Raw genomic sequence first — 24933 nt, 5'->3', positions numbered from 1 at the left:
AACAGTTCTGTCTATACACTTTGCTATAACCATTGAACTAATAAATATAATTTGTACAAGTATCTGTATAAGTAAGGAATAAAACACTTGGGGTGTGCAGTTATAGGAAAATAATCAGCAGCGTAGTAGTGTGATAAAGCGGAGTTACTGTTACCACCCCAGTTGATTATTTTTCTGTAAGAGTGAGCCCAAATTGTTTTATTCCTCTTACACTGCAACAATTTGCAGCACTAACCTTTTTTTTTAGTTAAAGAATTAAAGAATGACATGTTGTACTTTATTATCCATTTAATGTTGTGGATAAGTTCCTCTTATCCCTTAGCAGCTATAAACAGGCATTCCCTCACTAGCCTCCCGTTTTCTTTGTCTTGAAGGTAATAAGACAAAAAAACGCAGCTTGTCATGTTCTAAAGAAAGCACAAAGAGTAAACTCCTCTGAAAACGCTGACACTGGAGACTCCTCCTGTAGTTGTTAAATACACATCTCCACACAGAAAACTTTATGATATAAACAATTAACAATTGTTACTCTAGAAATCATAACATATTAAACAAGTGCATTAATAAATTAAGCTTCTGACCAATCAGAATTGCGAATTCAGCAACACAGTTTGAATGAACATTTTACTCAAGTCTGTTAGTTCTGATAGCAAAAACATTTTCCCTGTAAAAAAAGCTTGTGTGTATTTATGAGACAAGACATTGGGATTAATGTGTGTGTGTGTGTGTGTGTGTGTGTGTGCATATCCAGGAAAAGTGCCATCAGTACTGGCCAGCAGAGCGCTCTGCTCGCTATCAGTACTTTGTGGTGGACCCCATGGCTGAGTACAACATGCCCCAGTACATCCTCCGAGAGTTTAAAGTCACAGACGCAAGGGTGAGCAACGCAGCATACATACAGTACAGACTCTCTCTCTCTCTCTCTCACACACGCACACACATATACGCACACACATACTCAGCATGCAGACCCTCATATTTTCCCAAGCCGTTATGCATATTAGAGTAGCTCCATCATTCTGCATATTTTATTAATTACTTTTGGGTCGAATATTAATGTGAAACACTAATGTGATGTGTGGCTTCGAGTCGAAAGATTTAAAACAGCAGCTATTTCACCACACTTTCAGTTCTAAGATAAACTGCTAACATGTTTCATTTAATGTGTTAATTTAAATAACAAATTCCTCTTAGGTAAAAAACAAACTTGGATAATAAAGCATGTTTTTAAATGAATTTTCCTGAATTATCATCCTGAGGCATTACACACACTGTAGTATTTTTTCTGTTGGGAAGCAGTGGACATGAGATTCACACGCTTCCACACAGAGAAAGGTGAGCAGAACAGAACGCCAGAGTTGTAGCCAGTGCTTTAATTGGGATTGAACCATCAAAGCAGAGCTGGTAGCAGCATAACACCACCGTGTTTAAGACAGGAGAAGGTCCAGGGTGGAGAGGGGAGATGGAGAGAGAGAGAGAGAGAGAGAGAGAGGAAGATGAGAGGGTCACTGTGGCTACACTGCTGAGACCTAGTCACGTATTTAATCACACAATTCGACACACTCCGTCCAAAATTCACTTCATTACATTCGCTCATTAAAGTGTGGGTGGGAGGGAGAGTGAGAGAGAGAGAGAGAGAGAGGGGAAGATGAAAGGGTCACTGCAGATACATAGCTGAGAACAGAGAGAATGAAGGAGAGTGTAGGAGAGTGAGAGAGGGAGCGTTAGAGAGTGAGGAGAGTGATGTATGGTGGGTTAGAGGACATGAGAAGGTAAGAGGGGGTGAGATGAAGAAGGGGAGAGTGAGACTGTTGGAGAGAGAGTGAGGGATGGTGGGGTAGAGTGAGAGAGAGAGGGAGAATAAGTGAGAGCAAGGGACAGGGAGATTGAGGGAGAGTGAGAATGAGGGAGGGAGAGCTTTGTGAGTGAGAGTAAGGGGGAGAGAGAGAGGGAGAGAGCACAATTGAGGGAGAGCGCGAGAGTGAGGGACAAGGTGAATGACGGAGAGAGACTGAGGGGCTGTAAGGGAAAAGGGATGAATGGGTGAGATGAAGGGATGAGAGAATAATGGAGAGGGGATGAGTAGGTAAGATGAAGGGAAGACCGAGAGAGTGAGAGAATGATGGAGATGGGATGAGTGGGTGAGATGAAGAAGGGAAGACCGAGAGAGTGAGAGAATGATGGAGAGGGGATGAGTGGGTGAGATGTAGAAGGGAAGACAGAGAGAGTGAGAGAATGATGGAGAGGGGATGAGTGGGTGAGATGAAGAAGGGAAGAGAGGGAGTGTGAGAAAATGTTGGAGAGGGGATGAGTGGGTGAGATGAAGGGAAGAGAGAGAGTGAGAGAATGATGGAGAGGGGATGAGTGGGTGAGATGAAGGGAAGGGAGAGGGTGAGAGAATGATGGAGAGGCGATGAGTGGGTGAGATGAAGGGAAGGGAGAGGGTGAGAGAATGATGGAGAGGGGATGAGTGGGAGAGATGAAGGGAAGGGAGAGGGTGAGAGAATGATGGAGAGGGGATGAGTGGGAGAGATGAAGGGAAGGGAGAGTGAGAGAATGATGGAGAGGGGATGAGTGGGAGAGATGAAGGGAGAGGGTGAGAGAATGATGGAGAGGGGATGAGTGGGAGAGATGAAGGGAGAGGGTGAGAGAATGATGGAGAGGGGATGAGTGGGAGAGATGAAGGGAAGGGAGAGTGAGAGAATGATGGAGAGGGGATGAGTGGGAGAGATGAAGGGAGAGGGTGAGAGAATGATGGAGAGGGGATGAGTGGGAGAGATGAAGGGAAGGGAGAGAGTGAGAGAATGATGGAGAGGGGATGAGTGGGAGAGATGAAGGGAGAGGGTGAGAGAATGATGGAGAGGGGATGAGTGGGAGAGATGAAGGGAAGGGAGAGAGTGAGAGAATGATGGAGAGGGGATGAGTGGGAGAGATGAAGGGAACAGAGAGTGAGAGAATGATGGAGAGGGGATGAGTGGGTGAGATGAAGGGAAGGGAGAGAGTGAGAGAATGATGGAGAGGGGATGAGTGGGAGAGATGAAGAAGGGAAGAGAGAGAGTGTGTTGTGACTGGGTTGTGATTAGAGCAGTGAGTGTTTGATGTGTAGGCTGAACTCAGGCGCTCTGTGGGGAGAGTGAGCAGCTCACACATTAACCTTCTTCTGCCAGAAATATTCCAAACATAGTTTTGGGAGAGAGTTCAAAGATACTCCACTTTCTTAAACTCTCTCCTTCTCTCTCTCTTTCTGTGCATGACTAAGTGGGACAGATGGGTGTGGTAAAGATGGGTATGTCTGAGTGGGACAGATGGGTGTGGTAAAGATGGGTGTGTCTGAGTGGGACAGATGGGTGTGTCTGAGTGGAACAGATGGGTGTGTCTGAGTGGGACAGATGGGTGTGATAAGGATGGGTATGTCTGAGTGGGACAGATGGGTGTGTCTGAGTGGGACAGATGGGTGTGTCTGAGTGGGACAGATGGGTGTGATAAGGATGGGTATGTCTGAGTGGGACAGATGGGTGTGTCTGAGTGGGACAGATGGGTGTGGTAAATATGGGTGTGTCTGAGTGTGACAGATGGGTGTGGTAAATATGGGTGTGTCTGAGTGGGACAAATGGGTGTGTCTGAGTGGGACAGATGGGTGTGTCTGAGTGGGACAGATGGGTGTGATAAGGATGGGTATGTCTGAGTGGGACAGATGGGTGTGTCTGAGTGGGACAGATGGGTGTGTCTGAGTGGGACAGATGGGTGTGATAAGGATGGGTATGTCTGAGTGGGACAGATGGGTGTGTCTGAGTGGGACAGATGGGTGTGGTAAAGATGGGCGTGTCTGAGTGGGACAGATGGGTGTGGTAAAGATGGGTGTGTCTGAGTGGGATAGATGGGTGTGGTAAAGATGGGTGTGTCTGAGTGGGACAGATGGGTGTGGTAAAGATGGGTGTGTCTGAGTGGGATAGATGGGTGTGGTAAAGATGGGTGTGTCTGAGTGGGACAGATGGGTGTGGTAAAGATGGGCGTGTCTGAGTGGGACAGATGGGCGTGTCTGAGTGGGACAGATGGGCGTGTCTGACCTAGCCTACTAGTTTGCTACTATAGAAGAATTACATTTATTTACATGAATGACCTTCTGTAAGATTAATATTTCATATTACTTTCTGAAGTTAAATCTTTGTACTCTAATGTACTGTAATCTATATATCTTGCCCTTTCTCTGTTTTTTTTTCTTGTTTTCTTCTAATTTTTTCTCTCCATCTTTCTATCCCTCTTCCGCTCTCCCTCTCTCTCTCTCTCTCTCAGGATGGACAGTCTCGGACTGTGCGGCAGTTCCAGTTCACTGATTGGCCAGAGCAGGGAGTCCCCAAATCCGGCGAAGGTTTCATCGACTTCATCGGCCAAGTGCATAAAACCAAGGAGCAGTTTGGCCAGGACGGTCCCATCTCTGTCCACTGCAGGTACGACACACACACACACACACACATACACACACACACACACGCGCGCGATAAGTATGAAACCTCAGACTGATGATTATGACTCTTGCTGAAGGCTCGAGTGTTGAGTACACACTCCCACACACACACTTCTCATCGGTGTGCTTTAAATCTGTTAATGGCATCATCAGACGTGATTCTCACACTTCCAGTCCATTAGCCTTCAGCAGCCTCTCGTTTTATTCTGTATAAGATCTAACTCTGTATAGCAGCACCATTTCACATGCTAAGCAGCACTACACAGCCTACTTTACCACAATAATCACACACTCCATCTCTCTCCATCCCTCTACACCTCTCTCTTACACAACAAATCCTCCGATGTCTGGAAATAATGTTGCCGATAAAACACTGAACGCTGTGAACCCACACTAGAGCTGCTAGACTGGGTTTTAAATTCCACACCCATCCACTCAAACACAAATTCACACAAATATAAGTAAATACGTAATTCAACCACTCTTCTGCTATCTAATGTAACACTTTCTGTTACCTGTGCATGGTGGTGTTGAGTGCAGTTGATGCATCATGTCTGTAAATGGCGCCTCATTGCTACATGGCTCTGATTTTATCTGTGAGTCTGGAAGACGTGATGCACGCTCTGTGAAGTGTGTGTTTGAGAGTGTATTTGCTTACAAAAAGATGATTTCTTAACCCATACCCTGTTGCTCTCACACACACATACACACACACATCTTTTTGTTTACTCTGGCTCAGGTGGGTCATGTCTCATTTTTCCCTTCTTTCCTCAATCCACTGTATCTCTTTCACTCTATATTTCTACAACTCACACATCTCTGTTAACTTCAGTTGCCTCACTCACTCATTCTTTTCTTTTATTCTTTTCCTATTCCTTTCTTCTCATCTCACCTCATCGCCCCCAAAATATCATATCTAATAGTGCTACTGGTCATTAATTGGCTGAGCGAGTTCAGTAAAACGGGAGCATAAATATTTTAGTTCATCGAGCCTGTCACGTTTTTTCTAGGAAAAACAGCTGCACAGGTGCCAGGTGAACACTACGGTTTTACTGAACAGTGGTTTCACGTAGCATCATTAAGGCCAACGATGTTTAACCAGAGTCGTTATGATTCATGACGTGAGACACTGAATACGCAGCGAGCGAAGGTTATGTTCTCTAAGTCAGACACTCTTTATGCACCATTTTCAGCCTCGGCAAGCGGAAGGGGAGAAAAATAAATCTGTTGTCATATCAGTTACTGCTCCACAACTGAAGTGGGAGTTAGAGAGAGAGTGAGACAGGCAGAGACACAGATGACAAACAGAAAGACAGAGAGAGACAGACAGACAGAGAGAGAGTCCTAGAGTGTTACAGGATCCGGTATGTGTCCAATTTTAGGCCCTGTCATAAAGAAAAACGCTCTGTTTGTGTGTGTGTGTGTGTGTCATTGGTTATGCCTCAGTGGGCTTCCCAGTACAATTGGCACTTGGAGTTCATCGTGATTATTTATTCGATAATCCTTGCAGGGTTCCTGGATAACTGCATGTCTGAAAGTCGTTACTGACATCTTTAATACACAACTCCACCATATTCATAACTCACTGCTGGGAATAAACAGGCCATATGTAGCACCCAAATCACTCCCTATTCACTGTAGAGTGCACTCTTTTGACAGACTGCATCTGAATGCATAGTGGAGCATATCCAGTTCACTCATGAAATCCCATAATGCACTGCAATGGGCTTGTGTCCAAACCATGTTCACTAGTATAAAATACCACAACTCTTGGGTGATGCAGTGACTGCATTCACACTAATAACACAGTCATTAAGTATTGTGAAGTGGGCATATAACCAACCATACCATGTCAGATTTCAAGAAAACCCCTGGATTTTGTCCCAGTAATCAGGATGTTTAGCACATGCTACATACCAGTAATCTGATGTCTTTAATTGTTCTGCATGTACAGTGTTACAGGATAACGAAATGCACTGAGTGCATTCAACACAAAACCAATAAATACCAACAAAGGACCATGTTTTTCAACACAAAACCATGGAACTTGCATATTTTGAAGGAATTTTGAAATTTTACATCATCTACTTCTTCTTCAGTGTAGCAGCTGTAGAAGTGCGATGTCCTGTGCAGTATGTAAGAAGAAATATGATTGACTGAATCATGTACTCGAATTTTCAAATAATTTGTAAAAAGCTTGTAAATGTGTTGAATGAATTATTGATTAAAGCTGTCCTATTTTACAATGATCAGATTATTTTGTACATGTAAAGTGTATTTTTAAATGTTCTTCTGTTCCATGATGCAGTGCTGGTGTGGGGCGGACCGGAGTCTTCATCACGCTCAGTATCGTGCTGGAGCGGATGCGCTACGAGGGCGTAGTGGACATCTTCCAGACGGTCAAAATGCTGAGAACCCAGCGGCCAGCCATGGTGCAGACCGAGGTGAGACACTCGGGTCACTTTACAAAAGACCAAACCAGGTCTAGATATATTTTGTATTAACATAATATTGATATAATATCCCTAGTATATCTTCATAAGGGCTTTGGAGCCTAAAATTCATTCCCATTTTTGGGAGATCTTCCTGCTGAAGCCAGAGAAGAGATGGAGGGAAATGGGATAGCTGCCATCTTATCAGTTTCATGCCAAAATTATCTGGACATCATTTAAGAAATTGAGAATTAAAATTCTCACCAATTAAAAGTTAGTTTTGCCTGAAGAGACCATGGGGGGTTCTGAAAACTCTGGAAACTGTTCCATCTCCACTGTTATTCTTAGTAACATTAGAGTATTGCTGCAACTTGTTGTTTTATAGTCATTATCTTATCTTGTTTTTTATAGTCATTATATTATCTTGTTTTTTTATAGTCATTATCTTATCTTGTTTTTTATAGTCATTATATTATCTTGTTTTTTTATAGTCATTATCTTATCTTGTTTTTTTATAGTCATTAACTTATCTTGTTTTTTTCTTGTCATTATCTTTTATTTTTATTTTTATTTTATTGTCCTTTATTAAAAACGCTAAACATTTCAGACTACAAGATATTTTTTGCTTATACATCAAAGGAGCATATACAGGTCTGTGTAAAAAAGTCAAGTTGTTGGCAAAGTACAGGGAAAAAAATTGACTTTACTTTCTAATCTTGCCCTGGTGTTCTTTCTACTTAAAAATGTCTAAAAACATTACTAGCTAAGTGAAATTCCTTCACACAATGAACATCACACTTCACTGATCAAGGTGGTGTACAGGTACATCTCATAGCGAGACATAATCTTAATCAAATCCACACACACTCGTAATGAAAGACTCAGAAAAAGGGGTACTGATCTGTAAGCTGGGGGGGTTCCTTTATGCTATGTATCATTAATGTGCATCTTTCACCTGAAAATGTGGCTATAGTGTACCTTTAAAAAGGTTTTAAGCTACATAATTGGACTGCAATTACTTTTTAGAGTAAAACTTTAAAGGTGAACTATATGCATCTTACTAAAAATAAAAGATACATATTAAAGGTGTATGCTTGATGGTAGTGCTCCTGCGACAAGGAATAGTAAAGTTTAGTTTTTTAAAGTTTAGTTTTTCTGACAGTGAATGCAGTTTCCCCTCTTAAAATGTTGGAACTTTATTTTGTGTGAGATGCATGCAAAAGACAAAGAGTTCAGAAAAGTTTTTAAATCTATATATAGTAGAAAATGTCAAAATTTCATTATATGAATGGTTTTCTCAGGCCACCACATATGTTATTTTTTTATTTTATTTTATTTTATTTTTTTTGCGATATGCTGATTTTTTTTTATTGCTGTACTACCATAAAGGCAGTACAAGTTTCTAACCCAACTCTATTGTTTAATTACATGAGCATTTTTTATGAGCAATTCTGTGTCATGTTGCTGTTTCTACAGGACGAGTACCAGTTTTGCTACCAGGCAGCTCTTGAGTACCTAGGAAGCTTTGATCACTATGCAACGTAAAAAGCCATCTCCTTCCCCCCTGCCCAGCGCCCCCTCTACAGCCTCCTGAGCCATAGGAACCTGCTTGAATCAATTGAAACAGTGACAACTATACAAAAAAAAAAACATCCAACATAAGAAAAAAAAAAAAAAAAGAAATAAACCCTGTTGTGAAATAAAAACAAAACTACAGTGTGCATTTGGCAACGGATTCCAGAACCATCATCAAAAAAGTGCGATCCTAATTAGACAGAGCCCATGCCGAGGCAGATGGAAGGATCCGCTCAGAAACCAACTCCCTGTACGTCCTCAATCATGAGACAGAACCAAAAGTATTGGCTCAGGCCGCGGGGTGGGAATGATCTATAAGTCGGACCGCTTACTTTACCTCAAGTGTTCTGATATGGAGAATATTATTAATCTATCTGTGGAAGTATATCTCCAAACCAATCCTGTAAAGATACAACAAAAAAAATCAGCGAGTGAAGGAGGAGCTAAAGTTCTGCACACGCCCACACGTGTGTGTTTCAGCGAATGATCGAAGTGGAGGTGATCACACTGAGACTGATTGGTGAGGTGATTGAGCTGAGATCCTTCAGTGTTTACAGTGGGCACTTGCCAATTCCGGATGTTTCTTCACATGGTGATGGCAGCAGAAGGTGTTTCAGGGGCTGTGTTAGTGAAGTAGGCAGGATTTTTATCTACAGTCTCTACAATCTCTACAGTCTCATCCATTTCAACACATCAAGGCAACTCGTGTTCATCTTATAGAAAGCGCTAATTCTCCAGAAGTCGTTTCGGTGCTTTTTGGGACAAGCTAGCCAATATCTTCACAACATGCCAATGTAGCTTCGTCTTGAAACCGTATGGAGGCGACTGGAGCGTGACCCTGACAGTATCTCCAGCCAGGAAAGTGAAGACCAAACGATTCTCCACTGAGTTTTCTCTGGATTGTAGTATACGTTATCTTTGACTGGTTTTCCCACTGCCATGTGCCGTGTGGTTCAGAACCTGGTAGACATGGACCACCACCACCACACGTGGAATCATGGGATTGGTACTCCAATGACCAACATTCACCACGATTCATTACCTTGAATCTGGAAAGGCTTTTCCTTAGACGAGAAAGACGCACTCTAGTCTTGTGTGACCAACCCAACAACATGAACAACAATGAAAGATCTCAGACGTTCCTGACAGCAGTCTACACCACGACGACTGCTCTCAGGGCTCCCTGAACACTTTTAAGGCCCGTCATTTCATCACGGCTTCACTGACCAATCGCGATAAATCTGCATACGTAAACAACATCGACAAACAGAAAAACGGAGGTACGACTTAACGTGCGCATCTCAGAACTTTTAATTAAGACTTAAACATATATGTGTGTGACAGGAAGAGAGGAAACTTCTCTTCCGTCACTCTCTGCATAGGTCAAAATGGTGTGTGTGTGTGTGTGTGTGTGTGTGTGTGTGTGTGTGTGTGTGTGTGTACGTACGTACTGGAGAATGCTTGAACGGCGGAGCTTTCAGATTAGTGTGCAACGGAAGATACTGATTGCGCTGTGGAAGGAGCCGTGTGTAGTCTTTTCTTATTTCCAAAAAAGCCTTATCGTTGTTGTAACATTATACAAAATGACATTGTTGTATTATTATTACAATTAACATAATTTCACTTTAATTTTATCTGTTTAGTTTTGTAACATACAGATACTGTACTCATTTTTAGGAGGAGAAAAAGAGCTGGTTTTGTTCATATTATGTTAAAAGACATTCTATTTTTTCACTATAGAATTGTGGAATGTGGTTGTGTGTGTATATTTATGCACACACACTAACATACACAGTATATTTAAATGCAAAATACAAAGATGTATCCAAATCTTAGTATGGTTAGTATTTTTCCTGTATTTTTATTTCACTCATGAACATGTATTCATTTGTATGAAGTTTTTTTTTTTTTTTTATCATGATTTGGAGAAATGCAGCTTGGCCTCGTTCTTTTGCTCAGAAAGGTATGAACTCGTAGATTTGACCTTTATTCTTATTATCATTATTAGTAGTGTGTAGTATGAGGTAAAAGTATTAAATTTTATTTTTTTTTGTTTTTAAAAAAGGAGTAGGATTTCTTAACATTGACTTGAACATTAACTTTTTATTTCTACATTTTTAATATTCATGAACTATACCCAATGTTTCACCTCTCTTGTGAAAATTTCATTTTTACAATTTTTTTATTTTACATTATCGTTGTTTTTTTACTTTTGAAATCACAAGACTGATCATCGGCTTGTTATGTATGGATCCTGAATATGACATGTAAATAAACAAATCTAGATTATATGTATTTGTATAATTTGACCCACATGTTTTCTGTCTGAATAATTATGAATTTTAAAATGAAAAAAAAAACAAGCTGTCCAGCTTTCTCTGAGGAACTTGGTGTTGTAGTAACAACCTTCTCCACCTCTGATCCCTTCACTTTCACTCTTTTTTTTTTTTATATTTAAAATATTTTTCTTTTTTTCCAGACGAGCTCTGACTGTCCACCCCAGTGAGCTCAGCAGTCATGAGGTTTCTTTTTTGCTCGTATGTAACTGCTTGAAGCTGATTCTACATTGCATTAACAGTTTTCTGTTCCCCTTTGAATAAAATAAATTATGTTTGGATAATGAACCTGGGAAGGGCTCGTGTGCTTGGTGCATACACTCGAACATGACATAATGGAGTGACTGCACAAATTCGCCTTGAACGAATGTGAATTCACTGGTGTGTGGAATCACATCACAGCCAGTGCGATGGGTTTAGTGGGACTCGTCTCTCAGCACTGCCCATTTACTTCATTCTTCCATTTTAACCACTGCAGGCTGAATTACAGAGCTTTCAGTTTGTGCACGTGCATACTATTATGTTTTTATTTTTTATTCTTTTTCCCGGAAATCATTCTTTCTTGCTAAAGTTTGGAAGGAGAGAGAATTCTGGAATCTGGAAATTCCAGCGCTGCCTTGGGAACTGGAGTTCGACTTGTTTCTCCACAAGATGCTCTTCTATACGAACTGATACACTTATCTCTGGAGCTCCTAATAAAAATGGCGGAAATCTTGGACGCTTAAGGAATGTTAGGACTTTTTGACCTAGTGTTCGGATCCCTGATCTCTGATGACATCGGCCAAACGTCTGACATGAGAAGTCAGATTGATTAGGGAAAATACCGACTCCGACTCCACTAAACATATAAAAGCGAGCGTATTGACAAAAAAAAAGAAACAAAAAAAAAGAAGAAAAGCCAAAATTCAAAAGTGAAAATGTTTGTCTTTGTACGAAAGCCAAGTGATACTGCTTTCAAACTGTTACTTCTAACGGAAACAATAATTGGTTTAAAAACCACTGTGTATGTAGATATGTTGACTTTGTATTAAAGAAATGTTGTCTGAGTCTCTGTGTTATCGGTTATTTACCCTCCACATCAGACATTTTGCTGTTGACAGAGTACAGAAACAAAGCAACTGGCTACTATGACTTTATTAGCATACTTAAGTCTGTTATTTAAATAATCCATTAGTTTTTTTGTTTTCACCTAATACTTTTGACTTTTCTTGTTTTCTAAAGAAAAAAAACTACTTTCTCCTCAGTGCATTTTTCAACACTGTGAGGGAAGCTATGTCACAAATGCAACTCATAAAGCTACAAGCTACACATGATTAAAAATAGCTAAGCTACAGCCAAACTACTGTTTTAATGAAGTAGCTAGATGCACTTCCTAAGAAAAAGAAGCTAAGAAACTAACATGTGACAGTGAGAAGCTGCTTTCTCAAACTGAGAAAAATCTACTGTGATGCTAATTCATTGCACAAAATAAAATGTACATTAAAAAAACACTCTTAGTAAGACATGGTTAACCTTACTTACTGTTAAACAACAATCATCATCACCAAAAAATAAAATAAATTTTTTTTAAAGCAACAGATACAAAATGGGCTCGCTCCCCTGCTCTTGGTTCAGTTCATTTCTAGCTAGCTAGTTTTGTAGTGTTAAACCATAATTTGATGAAAAAAAGTAGCTAGTTGTCATTATGTTATTTTGAAAACAGCTCAGGTGTGTGTAATATGTAGTTAAGCTAGTAGCATCTTTACTTGTAGACAGCTTCAGATCTAAATTGCTAACAAACTGTAAACTAACACACGTGACAATGAGAATGACACCTAATAGCCATCACCATAACCTTTATGTTGATACACATGTATTTATCACAGCTATTTGTATTGTGACCGCTAGCTATTAGCATTCAGTGCATTTATATCATCAATGCTAGCTAACATTTGAGAATAGAAATGCTAACATTATGAAGAAAGCTGTTAGTTAGCCTTAGCTCATGTTTCCTGTGTTCCTTGGTGAAAGAGATGCTAATTTACCATGAGTAACTAAAATCAGCGTGATCTGAGACATCTGTTTCTTTTGTGTTTGTGTTTACTAGTTTCTTCTGTGTGTATATTGAAGAGTTTATACTTTTGAAGCTGTACTTCAGCTTTTAGCAGGGCGTATATTTAGATGAGTAATTCCACTTTCACTTGAGTAAAGAATTAAGTTCCTTAGTCTGATTATTGGTCGTTTTAACTACATATGGTTTTTTGGGTACTTCAGTAGTTAAAGCAATTGCTTGGCCAAATTAGGTTTACACTTTACACAATGTTCCCCTTCATGATTAAGTGTCTAGTTTATAACAATCTTTTACTTGCCAGCTACATAGCAAAACTAAATAAGCAAATTTAGTTTAGTAAACAAAAACCAAACATTTTTTATTTATTTTTGTATTTATTATGCTGCTACATTTGGGTAAGGGGGAAATTGTGTAAAATCAGTTTTTTGGGCAAACTGTCACTTTAAGCAGTGTGCTATTGACTCACACACCAAGGCAGCCCGAAGGCCACTGTAAGGTCCTTAACCATCAACCTGCTCGCTTTGCTTGTAAGCAGCAACAGCTTGTGGCTATAGATTTCTGCGAGGCAAGAAAACATTAATAGCAACATAGCCTCAAACAAAATGAAGTTCAGAGGCTATCACACTTATGCTACCGGCTACTATCTAGTGAATTGTAAGAGTTCCCATAATAGGCAGGAGAGACAACAACATACAGTCATCCAGCTTTCATTCTAGCAGCTTGTTTTGAGTGCTTTTACATGAACCTTTACAGTAATACAGTACAGTAATACAGTAATACCATTAACTAGGGTTGCTCGGTTTCAGTAAAATGCCCAGCCCAACTACAAAAGCCATTCAAAAGACCTGAAACTAGCCCAAAAATTTGTGCATTGGACAAGGAACACACAATTTTCTTCTTTTTCTCAACCTTTGCGTGGGAAACAAGGTCACCATGATATGTACACATTTCTGATGTACGGAGATTATCGACTCCGTAATCCTCCCTTTCCCTCTCCCTTTGGAACTGTATGCGCTTACACTGTATGCGCTTACACTTTGCCTTTGTTTGCGTTAGATACAACGAAATGTGTTAGATTTAATTCCTATAATTTGCTATGAAACCAGATCTTGGTGGCTAGGGAGTATTTTTAAAATAACCCAATTTGGTGTAAAAACCACAACCCTGATAACCGTGTTGTAACCAGTCTGTCTGCTGCTCCTTCCCCCAGCATGGGGCAACGTGATTCCTGCCCCAATGGATGTCTTTAAGCGCTTGTTGCAGTTCCCATTTTTGACCGCTAGGTACAATAATAACGCTAAATTAGGCAGTGAGCATCCTACAGAACGATAGAACAACATCTGGAAAGGTGAGCAAATCAATGGAACATAGGCTTAATTTTTTAAAAACTGTCCATCACTCAAAAGAGGTCGTTCGTATTTCAGCTGAATTTAAAATGTATGGAGTTGGGAAGATTAACATTTGTTCAATGGCTGATATAAATGATGAGGCTCTATGGACAAGCTGCCATTGATTGTAAGTCTTTGGATAAAAAAATAATAATAAAATAAAAAACAGCTAAATAACTGATGTAAATGTAAAAAGCTGGGTTTCGTTACACTCTGTGATGTGATCAAACATAAAGTTCATTTAGACAGAAGGATGGTAATAAAACTATTCGTTTTGAGCCACAGGCTTCCAAAAACAGCTATAATGAAATCTGGCACCTTGACAGAACAATCTTAGCTATGTCAAAATTTCACTCGGGGTAGAAATTGATGGCATCTTCATTACACTACACACAAACACACAAACAGACAAACACACACACCTCCCACTCACTCTGCCTTCTCTCTGATTTTCCTAAACGCTTTGGACACATTGGTTACACGTTTCATATTCTGAATTTTTTTTCTTATATAACAGGGAATCAGCCGACAGCATGCAGTCTCTTCATGGAAACTAAATCAGAATTTTCATATTTACTTTCACGAGCGTCTAAATTGCTTGTGGATCCAGTCTAATCAGCGTGTCGATACACAATAGCTGGGATTAAAACGCCCATGAGGATGAAACCCACACCTGTCACTGTTTATGTTATTGCCTATCACATGGCCCATTAGTTTAGACTAGAGAGCACAAAGGCCAGTTAAATTTATTGCCAGTAGCTAAAGCCTCCAGGTTTTCGCCCACGTTAATTAAAATCACAGCATCCTCATATTACGCTGGGAGTAATTCTGTTCTGTTCTCTGTTAGTGTGATATTAAAAACCAAATGTCTGTTCGCTTGCTTTCACTGGGAACACTACACGAGCTAATATTACTTCCCAGTCAGTAAGCTCAGTGTGAAGCTGTCCAAATGCCAGGGGCCCTGCTGCTCGCGCTCAACCCATCACCTGTTGCTATTTACGCTCCTGTCTCCCCTGGGCAAAGCACATGGCGCTAGCATTCTGCTAATCACACCCTCCATCCAGCACATCCTCTTTGACTAAAGAGGCAGAAGAGGGGAAAAACAGAGTTGCTCATTTATTATTGGTGAAAGGAAAGGCGAAGCAGGAGGACGTGGGCTTAATTATGCTCAGAGGCAGGCGCTAGCTCATTAGCGCTTGGCTAAGCAGGACATCAAAGTGGAGTTTGTGACAGAGCACCCAAAAGCCACAGGAATTTGTAATAAATGGCAAAGCAATGCGTGTGATTATCCGCAGCCTGTGGCAGAGCTTGAGTGCAACTGACAAATCGATCAAATCTAGGCCATTTAGATATGGATAAAACCATTTGGATATGAGAGGGGTAAAAATGATTGCCTTGAGTGCATGCATGTTAGCCATGGTTTCTCAGCTTCTCCACAGCTCTTTATACCAAGGAGCTTTTGAATGAAGCACAATCTTCTTTAGTAGCACATGTATGCAACCAAATGGTTTCCATAAAATTTGCCCTATCAGTATATTAATGTTTTTAATGGTTTCTACAAGTTCAGTTGTTCTTCCTTCAGACGCAGATCCAGGAGATATTTAGCTGTATGAATTAATTTGCTTTATACCACAGTGCTGTTGAATTCTTGAATCTGATTGGTCAGAAAGTGTTGATTAATTTTCTACAATAGCAGCTCTGACAATAGTGCAGATACTCGTTTCTATAGTTTCGATAGTAACCGGGATTTGTATGTTGGGCCCTTCATATAAACAGATTTGATATAAACAGAAAATGTGTGTAATAGTTGAGTTTAATAGTTGAATAAGTTTTTTCTAATTGTGTGTTGTTTATTTAACATTTTTAGAAGGAGTCTCCAGTGTCAGCTCTAGTCAGTGGTAAAGCTATAACAAAGTGTTAGACAACTTCATGACAGGAAATCTTCAGTTTCTTGGTATCATGACAAGCTCAAATTTTGTTTTATTAACTTTAAGAGAGAAAAAAACTTTATTCATGGCTAAAATACAATGTTTGGCTCTTCAATAAATATGGTTACTGTTGGCAAAGTGTTTTAGTATAAGATAAATAACACACTTCAGGATGTGCTGTTATAGGAAAATAATCTGTAGTGATTTCAACACATGGAAAACACTAAATATCTTTCCTGTTAGTGCTATGGAATGTGATTTTATGATTGCAATATTGTGATAAACTATGCCACAGTTTACCTTTTGTGCAATTACTCATAATACAGTAATGTGTAGCTGATTATATCTTAAAATCAACAAAACCTCTTTGTACCAGTTTTTTTTTTGTAATTAAATGTAATTACAACCATATTTCAAAGTACCTTTAAATGAGACTGGTTTTGCTGTAACTTTGTTAGCAAACCTAAATAGTTATGTCTTCAGTAATTTGCAGTAATACACACTGCTAATGGTTACCATGATGTTTCTTTAGCAAAAGGATTGTAAATGATGCAAAAAGACCCTACAGTCTAATATGTTCTGGAAGTTTTCAACCCCCCTTTATGCCTTAAATGAGCTTTTGGTTCACAATTACAATCTCTAATGCTTATGCAACGTCTTGAGGTTTCTCAGAGGCTAATGTTAGCAATTTAGCATCGCCTTGAGCTTTGTGTCTTCATGGGGTTCATGATGTAAATGAAACTGTACAGCAGTTGGCATGCCACCATTTTCAGTCATTGTACTGTGTATGCATTACTGTAGTGTGTGTTCAGTTTCACTGAGCTGAGAGTCTAAAGGATAACCACCCCAAGTGGATTATTTTCTTGTAACAGCATGTCCTGAAGTGTTTTTATTTTCTCTTACACCACAGCAATTTGCCAACTCTAACAAATTTGTAGAGAACACATTGGGTGAAGGTTAACACATCCTTCCTCCACGTGCTGTGTCACACTGATGAGACATAACACACTCGGAGGTAGCGCTATCAGCCCTCTTCTGCATACATGAGTTTATAGAAGTCCATGATTAGCTAGTGTCTCTGTGATTGACAGGGGAGCGAGAGTATGCCGATGGCCCATCCCTCCCACCCAGGGAGCATGGCTAGTTTGGCTCTCGTGGACACTTGGATGGCTGTGGCTTCAGCAGGATTTGAACTCACACTCTCAGGACGATAGGGCAGACACTTTTCTTTTGCACCAAGACACGTTTGGTGTTTCTTTACTTTTATGCACTGGAGCTACAAGGCTCATTTGTATGAGTAGACCTCTACATAAATATCTTCCTCAAACCAATTAAGTTTTTAAAGACAGCTCCAAAGAGAAAATCAGACAGAATGATGCAATGATATGGTCTGAAAGGAGAACTCAGAAAATGGCTTCCTTTGAGTGCCTGTGCAATAAAAGTCAGCCCTGTGTATCCCAGCCACTGAGAAACCGAGAGAGATCTCAGGTGTTTTATTCAGCACTGACTCAGATATTCTGAATAAAGTTATTCAGTAGTGAATAGAAGCCAAATTCCTGTGATCATAACATAAACCTGGTGGAATAATGGACACAATTAGCTCCTGTGTTCACTCTGTATTGCTTTGTCTCTCTCTACCTCACTTCCTCTCTGATTCTCACTCTTTTTTTTTTTTGCTCTTAAGTGCTTGTCATTACTTTCTAATTGTTTGCATCGTGCAGAATTTAGAATATGATTTCACAAATCCCCTATCATCTCTCTCTCTCTCTCCCTCTCTCTCTCTCATTCTGTCTCAGGCACACAATTAACTGGAGCATTATTTCTTATTCAAATGGATGTAATTATTCAGCCCCATGTGCTGTGAATAGAGAGGAGGCTCAGGCTCAGGTGTTGTAAATCTGAATGTCTCTGCTGCTCTCTTATGGTCAAAAGCTGAAATGCTTCCTTTAAATCAGCCATAAAATAAAAATAAAGTTGTGGATCCTCCTGAGGGCAAACAAATAGACCACAAGGGCTGTGATAAAGAAAATAATTTTCTGCTTTTAACTGGCTTTGTTTTATTCATTTGATTTAGTGCAGTCATGTCAGTAATGTCAGCTTCATTGTAGCTGATAGAATCAGAATCAGAATCAGATAGGTACAAAATCGTAAACAGGAAAATAATTATTAGATCTTACATTATTAGATTAGAATTATAGTGAAATCTGCTTTTATTTTCTTATTTTACATTGGCAATAATTTATATATATATATATATATATATATATATAAAACTCTTCAGTTATACAAATTTTTTTTTCAGAGCTTTAAACACTCCCATTGTAACAAAGTGATTAAGCTGTAATGTGTTCTGAAGGTTATTCCATGTGTGTGTATATATATACACATGGAATAACCTTCAGAACACATTACAGGTTTAATCACTTTGTTACAATGGGAGTGTTTAAAGCTCTGAAAAAAAGAATTTGTATAACCGAAGAGTGTAATTGCTATTCATAAGCTGGATTTTGAATTATGTGGGTTTTTTGTTTTTGTTTGTTTGTTTGTTTGTTTGTTGTCTGTATTTTTATGTTTGTTTTTGTCTGTTTGACTTTTACGTTTGTCTTCTTGGCCAGGTCTCCTTCAAAAATAAGATTTAATCTCAAGGGACTTCTTTGTTAAATAAAGGTTAAATAAAAGAAATAAATTTTATGCCAGCTATATCATACAGCTGACATGATTTATTACTCTTGTGGCAAACTAGCACACGATCAAATTCCACATCAGTTAAGCTTCAGATTTTCCTTAGGCTTCATAATGATTTTAAAAATGAATCATAACTTTAGTCATTACCAATCAGTGCTTTGTTTAGGCATGTCTCGAAACAAATATTTGAACAAATACTGTGTGGTATTTACTGTCAGTACATTTCTATTATACAGCCATTTCCAGGAAATTATAGGTCTTATTAATTTATCCCTCATTGCTATCTACAGTAGATATAAAAACTCTACACACCCCTGTTAAATGGTTGTTGCAATGTAAAAATTAAATAAAACCAAGATAAATCATGTCATATCTTTTTCCAACTTTACCACCAACAAAATTTAAGTGAAAGCCTTTATTTAAAGTATAAAATTCTCAGTAACCCGGTTGCATTAGTGTGCACAGCCTCTTATAGCTGGGGATGTGGCTGTGCTCAGAATGAACCAATCACATTCAATCTCATGTTCAAAAGTAATTATCATACAGCTGTCCTCAATTAAGCGATTCTGATTAACCCCCAAATAAGCATCAGCTGCTTCTGTAGGCTTTTCTTCACATCTTCTTGGTTTCATCTGACTGCTGAAGCCGTGGTCCTCAAAGCACTGACAAAGCAGGTACAGGATCTCAGGATCTGGCAAAATTATTGGCACCCTTCTTAAGGAATAGTAAGGGTGCCAATAATTCATTAATTGTAATGTAATATTTAATGTATTGTAATTCATTTTTAGAAATGTAATATTTCTAAAAATATCTGTTTTTTTAATTGCTCTCAATCTCCATAAACTCTTTCATTGCATTTGAGAAAATGTGAAGTTGTAAGTGTGTATAATTTTTTCCTATCCATCACTATGGAGAAAACCAAATACAAAAAGATTTGATTTTGATGAGCAAATGAACAGTCTTTGGAACAATCTAACGAAAAAAAAATTCAAACCAGGTAGGTTTTTAACCAGGATTGTGTTCTGCATGGAGAAATTGAAGTTGTTCAACGTCCATGTACAAGCGTTTCTAACCTTGTTTTACAAGGTTTTAAATCATTACAGGTAGACGCTCAGTGAAATTATTCTCTCCACATGAGGTCTCAGCAAATATTATTTGTGATTATTTGTATTTTTTTACACCAGTGGTTTATAAATAAGTATTTTTTCATGTTTTATGAAAGAACATTGTCTTTAAATAAGTGTATACAGTGCATTCCCATATATCTGAGCTGAAAAGATAATTCCTTGCACACCCGTATGTCTATCTTTATAACTTCCTTTTCATTTCAGAGTGAAGTGCCGAAGCTCCACCTGTTTTTCCATCACTACTCTAAGGTGTGATATGTCAAGGGCACATGTCTAAGTGGACTCAGACAGGCGTTAGTGATCCTGTCTCAGAGTGTCAGTGTCAGTGTCAGTGCTTCAGTGACGAGTCTCGACTACCTTGAGGTCAGAGTTCAAACACGGAGCAGTGCTGGCTCACAAATTATGAAAATCTTTCACACTTAACTATGCTGAGGTGTGAATGGGGTTGACTGCTTTAGCACAAGGTTTGGTCTGGAGAAACTAGGAATGTTATCAGATGTAGTCTACTATGACATGTTAGCTTTGGGGGAGCTCTACTGTATGAGAACTACATGGTTCCTGATCGAGTTCCTGTTAGAAGTTACACAAACTGCATGATGGTGACGTCGTCTCATCATGCGACAAAAACAGGCAATAAGGCGAACGTGGAAGGGGTTGAGGCTACAGTCGCATTGTAACACTAACGTAGCTTTTTACTTCACCTTGAGCAAAGTGAAAAGAGCAACAGAAAAATTGTGGATGAAGCTCTTTGTAAGTGTAAAGGCTGAATTATACTTGCTTTTACCTACATGTATGCATATGAGGAATGCATACTGCCGCCTGTATCCTGTAGTCGTTTGGAGCGTCGCTTGTGCAAGTCCCCAGAAATAAAAAAAAACAAAACAAAAAAAAAAGAGTCCCTTGAAATTAATGCTACATATCTGCGTGATGCAATACTAACGTAAATGGTGTGGCAGTATAGCACCATGTGACACTATCATTGTGTCGTAAATCACATACTAGACTGTTATTGAGTACTAATACTAACTGGTTTATCTATGACTGTTAGTGTTTGACTTTTAAAAGCCTCTCATGTAGCCTTAAAACCTACTGAACAGTCTGTTTTGCTTACCAGTTTTCTGGATCTTCTAGATTAGTAAATGTTTTTGGTCAGAGTTTTTGCTTTGAGACACAGCTCATGACAACAATCACAATGCTAATGGAAAGTTTTAAAGAGAAACAGAGTTTGACCGTCCATTTAACATCACTGTGCATGAAGTCGCTAAACATTACAGTTTGACTTGGCAGCCAGAATGACAGGGGATATTTTGGCTCTGATGTGCCATCTAGTTGCTTTTAATACTCCAGACGTACATGAACATGCTTCAATAGAAGAGATTAGGCATGAGGAAAATCTGACCTCTTGTACAAAGCAGTTAACATGGTCAATGACAAATTTGCTTACATTTAAATAGACTTTTTTTTAGTGCAGAAATGTTTGTGTATATCTATGGGGCAGTGGTAGCTCAGTGATCAAGCCATGGGCCTTCTGCTCAGAAGGTTGTGAGTTCAAATCCCAGCACCACCAAGCTGCCACTGCTGGACCCTTAAGCAAGGCCCTTAACCCTCAACTGCTCAGTTGTATAAATGAGATAAATGTAAGTTGCTCTGGATAAGGGTGTCTGCCAAATGCTGTAAATGTTTGAGTCCTATTCATTACAGTAAAAAGGAACAATCAAACACTTAATATTTTGAACCAGGGGTTCCCAAACTTTTTGGACAAATGTCCCAAAATGGACATTGTGAATTTTCTGCAATCCCAAGTTCTGACCAGAATACATTTTTTTTCTGCTGTTCTAGCTTTGTCAAGGAGCTAGTGGCGGTAGACAGACAGAGAAATTTGTCCATTTTATTGGTTAACTGTCAGGAGGAGATTGTGAGTTTCTCTCATTACACTATTTCTAAATCACTTGACCTCACATGGGGTTGTGACCCCTCATTTGGGAACTCCTGTGTTATCTGATCAAATTGGGTTTTATGGAGCCGATGTAGTTATGTTATTATGTTAGCTAGTTGGCAAGATAGATAGGTAACTGAAAAGAGGAATACACTTCAACTGCTTTGTTCTTGCAAGTGCATTTATATAAAAATTTGTCCCTGCTACATCCTCCCTCATTGTGTTAAAAAAAAAAAAAAAGAGTTGTGATGTGTTGTAATGTGATGATGATACACACTTTGAGTGAAAATCCAATGCCACAAATAGACTTGGAAATCAATTATAGTGTGTCCTTGACTTAGTGTTGTGTGTTAGGAAAGCCACATGGGCACTGAGGTGTTGGCATTCACACTGCACGTGCCTGCTGCCAATTAATCCAACAATATGACAAGCGGCCCTGCAGACCCGACTGACAGGCTCTTAATTCAATTACACACAGTCACTGACTCGGGGCTAAATGAACCAGAACCTGTGTGTTCTCTGGGAAAGGCCACCGGACTCACACCGCTGTTTCATTTCAGCTCATTTCTGTTTTGTTGTTTTAGTGTAACTCTAATAACTCTAATTCAATTCAATGTTTTATTGTTATTAGTTTGCATTTGGCTCATTTATTCAACATACAAATGGTGACCTAAGTATTATACAGCTCTGTCTGGATTTTAGGGAAAAATGAGTAAATGAGTTAACCACATAAACTTTATTTAATTAATTATTTAAAATGGGTGGATTTTAGACAAGCATCATAGCAGCGCTTACAATCTGAGATTTTAATAAAAAAACATTTCTCACCCTGCCATCAGCAGCCAGTGAGCATCATATTATGTGCCAAGCTCAACTTATAACCAAAGATTTCTTTAACGGTGTGTGATTTTTGTTTGTGACAGCAAAATCAGGCCAAAAATAAACTCTAAGGTTGCAGAAGCTGCATGCTTATCTATCTATCCAGATAAGTTAGCTAATGCTAATGATAAACAAAATAAGCTCCTGAGTGACACAACAGTACAGCGTTTGCCCTATCATCCGGAGGCCATGCATTCAAATCCTGATTATGCCACAGCCATCCGTGGCTATAGGAGCAAAATTAGCTGTGCTCTGTGGGTGGGAGGGATGGCATACACTCTCTCCTCTGTCAATCACAGCAGCACTAGCCAATCATGGGCGTCTGCAAGCTCATATATGCGTAAGAGAGCAGATTGCTGCTCTGTGATGAAGCGGTTATAGATTTACAAGTTTGGTTACTGTTAAGTAAACCACAGACAATATGACAATGCAAATCGAGACTCTGATTCTGTGACAAATACTTAGCTTATTAGCTAGTTAATGACCCATCTGGTTTCTTGGAATGACGGAAGGACACTTCCAAATTTTTATGTATATTCAGAAATTATTGCATGTTTAATCAGAATAAAAGAACAGAGATGTTCCTATGACATTTTTAGTAGTTTCTTGGATGTTAAAACACAAAACTATTTATACCACAGCAGTATTGAAATCTAGAATCCGATTAATCCGAAAGACACTTTAACAAGGGTGTGTAGAATTTTTATATCAACTGCACTGTGCTACTGAGAACCACTTTGTGTCACAACACTGAATTTCCTATAACACAGCCTGCTGTGCTTCAATTCTTACTTCCTACAAAGATAACAGTCTCTGCGTTAAGGGTGCAGTCATAGCTCGAAAAACTGGGTCTTCCTGTTTTGGCGCCAGTGCTCATGTAAAGAAAAAAACAACATGATTATTCGTATGTGTATATTGTCTGTGTGGGCACTATGCATGTGTCCTCTGAATCTGGTTTCTGTCTTATTGCCAGATTGCTCAACATGATATCTGTATCAAAGATCTCTCTAGTTTGTTTGTTGTGCCTGGCTCTGTTACTGGCTCCTCTCGTGAGAGATTTGGAATTTACTCCTATCAAAGTTATGGGTGTTCCTTGCTTCGTTAACTGCAACGGCACATTTCCTTTTCTTGCTTCTTAGCTTCTCTCTCTGAGGAAGCAAGGAAAGCAAATGAGGACAGAAGGAATCGAGAGCAAACATATTTAGCAAATGTCTTCGGTCACTGAGGCATAACACTGACGCATAACTAGTCTGCATATTAGGGCTTTAGGACTTGAGTCTGGTCTCGAGATTCTGTTTTCTGTATTGACCCTGCAAAATTCTTAGCAGGTAAAGATACCTTGAATAAAGGAAAAGATATCTATTATTTCTCATTTTGTAATATATAACAAATATAAGACCATGAAGCATATTTCTAGACATATTTACTAATTTCAAGCTCAAATTTTCTTATTCTATGAAATAAGCAAAATTATCTGCTGATAGAATAAGACAATTAAGCTTGAAAGCTTGAAATGAGTAAAAGTGTGTGTGTGTGTGTGTGTGTGTGAGTGTATGTATATACACACACACACACACATACACACACACACATCCCTGTATACATATATGCCAACACATATATATATTTTTTACAGTGGAGTCTTGGGCATTGGTTTCACTAAAAATGAGTTTGGTCTTTACTGAGAGTTTGTAAAAATACAATATTTGTGTTGTGTTGTCTTTTCTTTTCACATGCACAAAGCTTAATAAGAAATAGTTCCTTCTTCTAGAAATGCACAAATGAAGCTAGTTGAAGTAAAGGCTTGGCCTTGAAACTGGACTCTATTATTTATGTTTGGACTGATGATCACCCCCTGCTGATCTCACATCAATGATGTGTTGGTTTATTGGCTAATTTTCATGATTTGATGCATATACACACCATGGTGTCATTACACACTGAAGCAACATACAATAAAATATTATTGCCAATGTATGTCACGTGTTAAATGTTTTTTGGTGATTTATTTATCATATGTCAGCTAAACATGGATTAAACAACTATATACATTACTAGGAATTGTGGGAAAAATGTAACAATTGTTTCTAATTTAATTACCATTATTATTCAAGCATTCGTCATCGGGAACG

At 39.0% G+C, this 24933-nt stretch overlaps 1 protein-coding gene across 15 annotated transcripts in view; it reads left to right on the top strand.

Moving 5' to 3' along the window:
* Positions 1 to 11855, top strand: part of ptprsa (protein tyrosine phosphatase receptor type Sa) — a 236381-nt gene extending 224526 nt beyond the window's left edge. For all 15 annotated transcript variants that reach the window (XM_053238028.1, XM_053238026.1, XM_053238027.1 and 12 more), the window contains 4 exons: positions 752 to 877; positions 4294 to 4448; positions 6774 to 6909; positions 8374 to 11855. In XM_053238028.1, coding sequence (XP_053094003.1) covers positions 752 to 877; positions 4294 to 4448; positions 6774 to 6909; positions 8374 to 8442 — 486 coding nt within the window. In that variant the 3' untranslated portion in view covers positions 8443 to 11855. The remainder of the gene's footprint in view (positions 1 to 751; positions 878 to 4293; positions 4449 to 6773; positions 6910 to 8373) is intronic.
* Positions 11856 to 24933: the final 13078 nt, after the last annotated feature.

The sequence above is a fragment of the Pangasianodon hypophthalmus genome, chromosome 11 (assembly GCF_027358585.1).
Source record: "Pangasianodon hypophthalmus isolate fPanHyp1 chromosome 11, fPanHyp1.pri, whole genome shotgun sequence".
NCBI classification, from domain to species: Eukaryota; Metazoa; Chordata; class Actinopteri; order Siluriformes; family Pangasiidae; genus Pangasianodon; species Pangasianodon hypophthalmus.
This window is presented reverse-complemented; position numbering and strand designations above follow the sequence as displayed.